The sequence below is a fragment of the Anastrepha ludens genome, chromosome 6, assembly GCF_028408465.1.
Source record: "Anastrepha ludens isolate Willacy chromosome 6, idAnaLude1.1, whole genome shotgun sequence".
In the NCBI taxonomy this organism is placed as follows: Eukaryota; Metazoa; Arthropoda; class Insecta; order Diptera; family Tephritidae; genus Anastrepha; species Anastrepha ludens.
This window is the reverse complement of record NC_071502.1, coordinates 35,068,696-35,080,597: the sequence shown is the minus strand read 5'-3', so window position 1 is coordinate 35,080,597 and position 11,902 is coordinate 35,068,696. Positions and strand designations below refer to the sequence as shown.

Genomic DNA, 11,902 nt, shown 5'->3' with positions numbered 1-11,902 from the left:
ATTGTATAGATTCCACTTGGGACATATATGTTATAAATAAAATCCAAATACGCCGGTAGAAACCAAATACATGGCCGCCATAGCCGAATGGGTGGTGCGTGATTACCATTCGGAATTCAGAGAGAACGTAGGTTCGAAACTCGGTGAAACACCAAAATGAAGAAAACATTTTTCTAATAGCGGTCGCCCCTCGGCATGCAATGGCAAACCGTCGAGTGTATTTCTACCATGAAAAAGCTCCTCATAAAAATATCTGCCGTTCGGAGTCGGCTTGAAACTGTAGGTCCCTCCATTTGTGGAACAACTTCAAGACGCACACCACAAATAGGAGGAGGAGCTCAACCAAACACCCAAAAAACGCGTGTACGCGCCAATTATATATATATCAAATGCGTTTAATTAAGTTTTTGAGACCAAATTTGTCGAACAGCAAATTTCTGATAATTAAACTCGGTTTTAACCACAGACGTTTTTTCTGACAAACTGTTTCTGCCGAGGGGCGGTGTCTCATTCGACTACAGCATCCTCATTCGACTACAGCGGCTTTAGGCAACGACCACATTTTTAGAGAAAGCTTTAGAGTGACCATTATATTAATCAGTAAATGATGTGCTCTTCGTTACTTTCGAAAGATACCCAAAATTATATAATTAATTTTCATTAGTTAACCCAAGAAATGCTTGTTATAAGGACGACAAAGTTTGTTACAGAGGGCTAAATAAAAAATTAAGATAAATAGGAGCATATTTTCTCAAAATTTACTTCCGAATAAATATATGTTAAGTTCGAAGATTTGCATATACGTGTGTAAGGATCTGTACTTGTATAGATTTGTGGCACAGTATATAGAATACAGAAAGTGGTCCTTTCCGACTTAATCTCTTTAAATAAACAAAAGGAAGAGAAATTATTTGTTTGTAAATATTCAGTCAATTGCATGATAATATTGTGTTTCTTAAATAGAGAAGTACGTATTATAACAATACCTCCAAATGCGTTTTTTCCGATAACACCGTGACAATAAGGAGTGCATGTGTATAATTTTTTATGTTTAGCAGTTTCCATTGCTTTCGCGATTCTTCTCTTCACATGAAAGTAATTTTTCTTCCTTTTGTTTGTTTAATGGAAGAGATCGCATCGCAGCGAATTCGGAAGGCTCAAACTTGTATTCTATCAATCTCGGCTGTATGGTGCGTAATATTTGCTCAGAGATGTACGTGCAACAAAATGCAACTCTTGCTACCGACAATCATATCGACAGAGAAAAAGAATCATATAAAACTTAACGAAATCCACCCGTGAAGCTGTTCGTTCCTACGTGTTTTCAAGCGCAGTGGAATTAAAGATATTTGAAATTTGTTTATAAGTTTAATTAGAATTTTGTGAAGGAATAATTTGTTGGATTTATTTCTCGTATGTTTAAATCATTGTGGTTGTGTGAGTGGCAATAGTGTTATTACTATACGACTAATGTAATGTTAGGGTGCTCTGACAATGCAGGCGTTCAATGAATAAGCCATAAAACGATGACAAAGATAAACGATTGGAATGCAGAAAACGAATAAAAGTATAACGAACATTTTGAACGGACACAGGCTTGCAATACATAGTAGCTTAAAAAGTTAATATTTGAATACTTAAAATAATTAAAATATGTATTTGACTAAGTAATGATTAAATTCTCGGTTAATTATTGCGTATTGTTGAGATGAGCTTAATGAAAATGTATAGCAGCAGTCGTACAAAGTATCGTAAGCAGAATTAAGTAGCGCTAACATGCAACACTGAACTTTTGGTAGATATTCGATTGGAGGAAAGAAGCCGGCCGTAGTCGTCTGAGAGTAGAGTAATTGAAAAGTCATTTAACGAAAGTAGAACAAAGTGGGAAAGTATGTGTAAAACTAAGGAGTGGAGTTAAATATTTTTAAAACTTCCACAGAAAGGATAAAAGTGTCGTGGAATTTGTAATCTGTTGGAATTTCTTTGTTAATTGCAATATAAAAAAATAACCGAAAAGCGTTGGAAGTTTAATATGGTCATACATTTACACTAGTGCATATATACGGATGTGCGGTAGATAAATTATAAAACGAACGTCGGAAAGAATTAGAGAGTACCAATAAAGGGTGAAGTGGAAAACTTGTGTGCATCCAACGCAGTTACACAAACGTCGGAATATAGTGCATTTTAATTTAGTCAAGTTAAATCTGCAATTGAGCGAATATTTCTGTGTAATAATCCACATGCAAATAATACCTATCCAGACTTATAAAATTCCTAAACAATGTTATCCAAACTTAGATGGGTGTTAATTTATTAGAAATCGTGGATATCAATATGACCAAAGCTTCAGTGTCCAAAAGTTTGAAAACTAATTTCAAGCTGTTCTTAGTGAATAAAACTTACAAGATTAAATAACGCAATATTGGGAATATCCACTGCCTGACTGTGTTGTTTCTATCCGCATATTTAATTAACATTGTAATCTGCAAGTTTCAAAAAATTTCCAAAATTTGAATTGTTAGAGAATCGGAATCCATTGATTAAACGCCAATCTGACCCGGAAATTTATGGTAGATTAACCTATTGGGAAAATTTTTATTGTTTTTTTTTACACAGAAATTTTAAATAAAGGACTTGTTCATTACATACCTATGTAGGTAACAGATTAATGTAAATCGATGAAATTGGTAAGCTGTGACCGTTGGACGTGACAGCGTGCTTTAAGACAGTTGGTCTATAAAACTTCAGTATAACAGATGATGTTCTCTCTTTATTTTTGAGTATTTATTTATTTCATATTTGTCTTAGAATTTGGAATCCTTACGATTTTTACACACTACTTACAAGTAGGTAATATTGCAATTACATTTAAGTAAAAAAATGAGGCAAATTAAAAAACGAAATCAAGGTTAAGCTCGACGATTTGTTTCGAATATTGTTTTATTAATCGGGGCATTAAAACTATTCACAGGTCAAAATAAAAGAACAATTAGAAGCGGGAATAATATATTTTCCTCCAAAAATAAACCTAAAGCCGTACACAACTTTTTGTGTATTATTTCAGCGGTATTTCCTCTATTTAATTTATCTAGCTTAAGAAAAACATTCCCACTGATAAGTTCTGAATTGACTTATTCAGCTTTTTGAATATGGAAATGTATTTTGGATGACATGCTGTACTGGGTGGACCTCGAAATATTCCATAGAGCTTGTCCTTCCCAAAACCCAATATATTACACAGAATGTTTACTTTTCAACATTATTGCTTTAACTTTTTGGTTGAACTGCTTTATCTGCCCTAGTGATATTTTGGCGGTTTTGGCCTGAAATTCGTCGTCCACAGCTATAAATATTAACATTTCCATATGAATTTTGGTTTAAATGCAAAAACTCACAATATATAATTTTGCTGTGGTCCAGCTATCCCTCTACAATGAAATTGACAAAAACAAGTTAATTTGTATTGGGGCTGAATATTAATATTCGTTTACGTTCGTTGAGTTAAATCGAGATAAAAAATTGAAGAAAGAAAAATGCATATTATAACATATGTATATACGGATATGAATGACATTATTTTGGTGTTATTTTCTCTAAAAAATATTTATTGAATTTCGTTTTTCTGTAAGCGGGTGCGGGTACTTGTTATTGCAAATTATAGAAATAATCTTGCTTCAACTTTTGAAAAGAAATGCGTATTCAATAGTTCTTCTTCACAGAGCATTTTAAGTTTATTATGTTTATTTTGTTTACAGGTGGAACATTTTATAATTTTTTAAGTGCATAATCGTTGTATTAAAAAAGTGTCGAGATAATATTGATCAATACAGAAATATTATAAAAAAGTATTAAAAAATGGCTGAAGAAATTGATCGCAACGATCCTGAGTTGAAATATCTTTCCGTCGAACGGAGCCAGTTTAATGATCCGGCAACACAGGCCGAGTGGACACAGAAACGCCTTGTGTGGGTGCCACATGAGAATCAGGTATGTCAATTTGTAATATAATTAACATTATTAGCCCGAAATTATTCGTATTCGTATAAGCTAGGATTTTCAAAAGTTATACTCAGCATGAAATATTTAATTTTAATTACAATATTTAGATATCGATTTGATTATTAAATATTACACTGTATTGAGATGAAAATGCCACAGCTTATCGGCCGAACACTACATAAATTTTATTTTGGGCCCTACATACACTGAGCAGAAAAAGTCTGCGATCAGTTTTTCTTTACAATATTGACAATGTCATTTGCGCTATTTTTTATAGAAAAAAATTTTTCTTACTATAAAAAAGTCAAAAGTGTAAACCAAAGTTTCAAACATTGTAAGTAATTCACAAAAATTCAACCAATTTCGTAAAATTATACAAATTTCAAACGTTTTAATCAGACTTTTTAAAAACTTTTTAGGTACGCAGTTTTGTAGCTCATTGAATTTTGGTATACTAAAGTATAAGTTTGATGTCGCTCAAAAATCGCGACAATTTTTGAGCAACCCCAAACTTACCTTTTTTTTTCTTCTTAATTGGCGCGATAACCGCTTACGTGAATTTGGCCGAGTTTAACAAAGCGCGACAGTCGTTTCTTTCTCGTGCCAACCGGCGCCAATTGGCCACACCAAGTAAAGCCAAGTCCTTCTCCACCTGATCTTTCCAACGTAGAGGAGGTCTTCCTCTTCCTCTGCTACCACCAGCTGGTACCGCATCGAATACTTTCAAAGCCGGACCGTTTGTATCCATTCGGACGACATGACCCAGCCAAACTTATCTTTTACTATACTCAAATTGAATGGACTACAAATCCACATACCTATGTACATCATAAATACGTGTTTTTAGTTTTTAAACTTTAATTTTCTTTTTATCTTTTTAGTTTTGAAATTGTATTAAATTTAAAACTTTTGGGGCAACCCGAGTCGCAGCGTTTTATGTGCCTTGTTCTATTTTTGACGCTTTAATTTTAAATATTTGCTCTTTAGTTCACGCAGTCACATTAGTTTTCTAAAATATAGATTTATTCCATTGGTTTTTGATATCTGAACAATTCTCTGTTTTTAATTTTTATGCATTACTAACACTATTCCAGCTGTTTATAAAATGTAATCTTGCCATGGCATACCAACTTGCCACAACATTGTGCAACTTTTTGTAATTTTAATACCATACAAAATTGCAATACACCGCGGGCAACATTTTGCAACACTTGAGATTTTGTTTTTTTTTTTGGTGAATTTTTATAGTTATAATTTTATTTGAGCACAATGTCTGATAAAAACCCGTATAACAATATAAGGAACGAAATATGGTATTTAAATACAATTGTTAATTAACTTAGAACAAATGCAATATGCAATTGCTACTCTATATGGAACTGTGAACTACTATTTTTGCATTTTAATTCTCCGAGTGCAAAACATATCACACCTTACGAGTTCTGACCAAGTACACTTTGTGTCCAATCCTCTGTTTTTGGCACATACAAATGTGTTGCTCGCTGCTGGTTGCGCATTGTTCGTAGGGAATGTCAATGAGAGAAAACTATTGGGAGGCACTGCTATTGCTTATAATCATTCATTAATATATCTAGTGTATTTTGGAAACATAGCCCACCTAAAAGTTATCCTTTTTCATTTTTATTCGGCGTTTTATTTGATTAATTCCCAGAGTCTTCGCATCAAATATGAAAATGAATAAAAAAGTTTAATTGATGCAAAGAAAAGAGATCTTACCGCGCCAGTAAAGTTTTGCCATGATTTACGACGATGAACGGCATCTGGAATTGATTGCTTACAGTTCGTTACAAAATACGTTATAAAATTTTGATGTGAACATTTTGTAACGAAGAACACATTTTTGACCTGTTTTGGAATGCTGTAACATATAACTTCACTAAACACAAGACTGTACATCATGTGATATGAAGCACTAATGACATCTAGTAGAAACATTCAGAACTTTTTACTTAACCTAATATTAAAATTGAAAGTTTTTCAGCGATGGTGTGTAAATGTTTGGATTTTCCAGTTTGTATTGGCTGTTCCTGTTTATTTAGCATTGCCTTGGATTTTTTAAGAAAACTCATAACTGAAAGTTTTGTGTTAATCTATTTATTAGAGATTATAGATTTGGAAACTCTATAAGGTCAACATGACAGCATTCGGTAATTGCCTTCTCATCAAAATAACACATTTTTCCATTCGGTTCAATATCGATGAGATGGCGTATTTATTACGCCTACTATTAGAGATAACCTCTAAGATGATATGCCAACAGATGCTCCTACTACAATAATAATGAAAATAAACTATCCTGCTGATATTTTTATTGCACTAATAAATAATATCCCAATGAAAAGTAATTTTCTCCTATTGATAGTTTAGTTATTTAAATATCCTACGTTAAATAGTCAAGTATAAATGTGCTTTTGCCTTCAATAAATATTTTCATAAATTTAAACATCAATGGCCAGTGTTGTACGCTTGGAAATTAAGACGGAGTAATAATGTTTGTTAATAATAATTTAACAGCGGCAACGCAAATTAATATCTCAAAATTTGTATTTATGAACAGAGATAGAGCGAATTGTGAGAAAAGAATGTAGGCATGGTAAAAATAGGAATAGTAAGAAAAGCGGTGACGATAAAAGGCGTTGGCTATGTTGAAATAGTTGCGTTATCGTGGATTTCATCTTATTTGCCTGTGCATACACACATATTTTCATATAGTTTTACAAGCAAATGTGTAAATTACTTTGGTCGATCGCGTTTTGTCTGGTTAAAATCTTTGCGAATATTCAATTGATATAAGAATGTAAGGTATACTACGTATGCAGTGGACGATAACAATTGCTTTAAGGCCAACTTAATATTTACATATATGTATATAAACGCTATATATGTATGTTAAGGTAAACATAACACGAGGGAATCAGCTTCTTTCATTAATGGTATTTTATATGTTGTATGTATTTTGGAAGGTTCAATGACTTAAATAACCCTCTTTGCGAGCAACATTTCTATGCCGTGCTCGTGTGGTGGATTGTAGTGAGAGGAATTCTAATATTCTAATTCTTTTTAATTACATTTCTTTTTACAATTCAAATAAACGAATTCTCTAATTATTTAATTTATTGAAAATTATGTTCACAAAGTACAACATTAGCAAGTGCTTAACAATTTCCAAATTTGGACAGATTTCGTGGGTGTCTTGAGCGTAAAAACTGGTTTTCGCATTGTTTTGTTATTTGGCTTTCAATACAGTATTTTAAAAAGCGAAGCTATTATAAAGTGTCGTAAAGCAACAGTGATTGAGAGACAGGGAAAGAAGCATTATAAAGAGTTGCCACCACAAAAATGTGAAATAATAATAGAATACTGGACCGAATTTCAACGTGGTTAGGTTGTTGCTGTTTCTACAGTGTGGGAACAGAGGGAAAGTGGTTAGATAAGTAGGTTTAATTGGAATGGGCCAGGTGGTTGGTGTCATGCCGCACATATGTTGATTAAGTTTTGTTTCCATATCTTACTGGCGAGTGACTTATGCCTCTAGGTGCGAGGAAATATTTTTCAATGTTTTGTTTGTCGGTGTTCATGGAAGCCGTACTTTAGGGATACTACTATTACCTAACGTCAGTAAGTGGAGCTCAGCTTTTCCCCTGAATCAGGTTTAAAAGGTGATTTATAATTCACTATATTAATATTCAGCGAAATAAAAGAGTTGCATCTCAGTTGTAGATCGAACAACAACAGCCATTCCGATAAAGAACCGGTATGAGGATTTGACGGCTTAGTTAGAGGTTGAGTCAGCCAAACTTCATCAACATTATATACGTAACATAAATATATGTATTATATATATGTATATTACTTACGGGCGAAATCCAATTTTAGGCTAAACGAGTTCTAATAACATGGGAAAGGATAACCCGGTATAGTCTATAATATCTTGTTTGGTCTAAGCCCGATAAGACTTGAACTAGTACATCTTAAACTGAATGTGTATACTTCAGTATAATATAAAAGGGGTGATAAATTTATAAGTATCGGATTTTAAATTGAAATAAGATAACGAAAATTAAAAATGATTGGTCAATTTTTATTAGTTTTATGTAGAACAATTCCTGACATTCATTTTTTTTAAATAATTCCTTTCAAATGTTGGCCGCAACGGCCGAATTACAAGCCCATCCGTAAACATCAATTTTGAATGACTCGCTGGAGGACTCCGGTCGGGATCTCGTAAATAACTTTAGTAATGTTGGCTTCTAATGCCTCAATTGGGGCTGGTTTATCCAAAGCATTTAGACTTTACTAGGATCGCCCATATGTCGAAATTTCGACGTTATATAAATACGGAGAACAAAATTTAGTCATACTATTTTTTAGTATTTATAGTCATAGAAAAATGTTGAAACATATGTATGTATATAAACGGATAGCTTATGTTGAAACTTTTTACATGATATATGCAGTAAAATTAAATGTGAAAAATATCCCATTTTACCTGTATTAAGCGATCCTATATTTGCGTATTTCAAATATCATAATTTTTTATTTTTTTATTCATGAATTGGAAACATTTAATTTCAAGTATTACGGAAAAAATATTAATTTTTTTGAAAAATCATAAAAAAAACAATCATTAATTAAATTTATAATAGTATTGAATCACAATATATAAGTTTCCAGTTGTTTCATCAACTTTTATATCATGATACATATGTATATATAATATCATGATACATATTATAACATGATATATCATAATACAGGTAAAATAGTGTGATTAATTTTACCTGCATCTATTCACTTATGAATCTATTTTAATACATTGTGCAAATCGTCTCCACATAAGCTATAGATTGGTATATGTTTCATCTTTTTTCTCTGACTATAAATACTAAAAAACCGTACGACAAAATTTTGCTCTCCTTATTAATATTAATATTCCCCTACAAATAAAAGTTCAAAGGTGTGATATCACCCGATCTTGGTGGCCAATCCACTGATCCGAGACGAGAGATAAATTGCTCTCCAAAACGACGACGCAGTAAATCCATTGTTTCACAGGCTGTAAGGCAAGTAGCGCCGTCTCGTTGGAACCAAATAATGTAAAGATCACGGGCTTCAATTTTCGGTAGCAAAAAGTCATTTATTATGGCGCGAGAAATATGGACCGATGATTCCTCCAGCCCATAGGCGGCACCAAATTTTTGTTTTCAATGGATGTATTTTGTTTATTGACGTAGTCATTAAGCCAAGAAATTCGGGTCCTGAGCGTGCGATGAACACAATTGTACGATTTCTAAGCATTGTTGGACCGTAAGTCTTTCCATGATGAAATGTCAATGAATACTGAAAAAAATTATCCATTTAGTTTGACAGTAGTCATGCGTGATCTGTCAAAACAACCCTGTTGGAAAAAGTACCTTTAATCTGATATACCTTCAAGCTGCCTAAGCCCGATAGGGCTTACTCTCAAAGCAAATTCACAAACTGAGAATATATTGGGATTGGATATTGCAATTTGGCTTCAACAGGACAGTGACACCGAATATACAGCACGGGCCACAATGGATATTGTGAAGGAAATCTTTCCTGGTCGCGTAGTCTTCCTTCTTTGGCATGGCCAGTAGAAAAAATTATAAAGATTCAAATAATTATTTCCATCATTCGAAATGATTTTTTTTATTTTGTAAAAAAGTTATTCAAAAACAATGATGATGATTAGGTGGCGCTAACCTTGTAATTTTATTTAGATCTTTCACATATAAACTATTTAAAAATACCACCAAACAAAGAACAATTATTAAAAAATTTGAGATTTTAGAATTTTGATTGTTAAATGTTTTATAAAATTACTCCACTCTGCCCACCAATAACCTTTAGTAGACGATAGACGAAGATTTTTACAATTACGGCTATTTTTGCGAGATAGTAGACAAACTTAGTCAAAAAGAGATGTAAAAATGGCTATAGAGCTTATACTGACTTCTCAGCAGTATTTAATAACATCAGTCGTTCAATTTTGATAACAAGATTGGCCATTTTGGGGTTTCATTAAAAATAAACGATTGTGAGCTTACGACGAGGCAAATTAGTACTAGAACACTAGTGTGAAAATTTAATTGCATTGCCACGCATGCGCAATTAAGTTGCTTTCAAACTGTTGTTTATTTTAAGTGACAGTGGGATTCTTTTACTCGAAGAAAAGTCCCTACCTCTCACTACATGTACTCATATTCTAATTCTCGCCTAACTACTCTTGAGAAAATGTTTGATAGCCACATAAATTATCTAATCAACTTAAAATCGTTAAATAAAATATCTTTTAAAGAGAAGTTTGTTTAAAAGTAAAAATTTAGATTTGCATGTTTTACTATTTTTTACTTTTAGAATTTTTTTTATTTTGTTTTTAATTTTTTATTTAAAATACATATATTTTTTTTATTCAAAATGTTTTTTATTTTTATTTCTTAATTTTAAAATGTTTTTTTACTTATATTTTTTTATTTTTTTATGCATATATTTTTTAATTTTTTATTTTTTTTAATATATATTAATATTTTTTTATTCCAAATTCACAATTATTTGTGAAAAATTACATCATTTAAAGGCCCATCATGAGCACGTCAACAGGTAAAATCCGCCAAACAGTCGATTCATGAATGCCTAATTGAGAATGTCGAGATATCGATGTTGAAGGCTGTTCAGCAACACTTTGCGTTACAGCAGCAATATTCTTTGAACAGAATTTCCAGTTTTTTATCTGTCAGTCCCTTTCCTATCCTCGACAGAACCAATTTCTTCTAAGATTTTCGCCAACCTTTGAATTGTCGACTTATTTGAATGATTATTTCCACAAAAAAATTATGAATTTGTTTTCATAATAAGTTTCAATATTTTTAAGCGTTGTTCTATCGAGTAAAATCGTACATCTGTCTACTTGACAAATGTCAAAGATGACATAAAAAAGGTACGGTCTAGGAACTATTCACTACTGGCATCTAGGCGTCACTTTTAAAACGCTATTTAGTAAGAGAATTATTAATTCGTATTTGTCATTTTAAGAGGTTCCATTCTCCCTTCACGCATTCATTTAAGCAGGTCTTCTAGAATTTTTCGGAGTCACGTTTTTTTTATAAAACGAGTTGTATGCGTAATTGTTATTATTTTAATTTTATATAAAGTCTATAGCCCTGATAGCTATAATTTTTTAATGAATTATATTATTAAATATTTATATGTACATATAAAAAAGTAAAAGTTCAAGGCATTTTGTGCAATATTTTATGATCTGCATTTTTTCTTGCAGGGGTTTGTTGCTGCAAGCATTAAACGCGAACATGGCGACGAAGTTGAAGTGGAGCTTGCCGAAACTGGTAAACGGATGATGGTTCTGCGTGATGATATTCAAAAGATGAATCCTCCAAAATTTGACAAGGTCGAAGATATGGCGGAGCTGACCTGTCTAAACGAAGCCTCAGTTTTGCACAACATCAAAGACAGATACTATTCTGGCTTAATTTACGTAAGTAATATACTATATATGTATATAGGTATAATACAATTGTTTCGGGGGTAATTTTTTCTATATAGAGTTACGATGACTTTAAATTTCCGGTAAAACGAATATTTGTCAATTATTGTATACAAAAATGCATTAGAATTTCCGGTGGAATCGACTGAAAACTAAAGCATGTAACAAAACCTGGTATTTATGTTGCCTTTGGTGCAAGTGTGGCTTGAACTTCAAAATGACAGTAATTTGAAAAAAAGTGTTATATTGGAAAGAGATGATATCAAAAATTTTATATACCATAATTAAGAATGATAGTAGGAAAATTTTTCATGCACTCCAAATAACACCATTTCTCTAAAATCTGTTTCATCC

General features: G+C 32.2%; 1 protein-coding gene across 2 annotated transcripts in view; it reads left to right on the top strand.

The window, feature by feature from the left end:
- The first annotated feature begins 1,275 nt into the window (after nucleotides 1-1,275).
- The window catches only part of LOC128868050 (myosin heavy chain, non-muscle), a 46,671-nt gene continuing 36,044 nt past the window's right edge, over nucleotides 1,276-11,902 (top strand). Inside the window, exons 1-3 of one of the 2 annotated variants that reach the window (XM_054109777.1) lie at nucleotides 1,276-1,437; nucleotides 3,759-3,990; nucleotides 11,324-11,539. In XM_054109777.1, the coding sequence (XP_053965752.1) occupies nucleotides 3,859-3,990; nucleotides 11,324-11,539 (348 nt within the window). In that variant the 5' untranslated portion in view covers nucleotides 1,276-1,437; nucleotides 3,759-3,858. The remainder of the gene's footprint in view (nucleotides 1,438-3,758; nucleotides 3,991-11,323; nucleotides 11,540-11,902) is intronic. The other variant, XM_054109778.1, reaches the window with a different exon arrangement.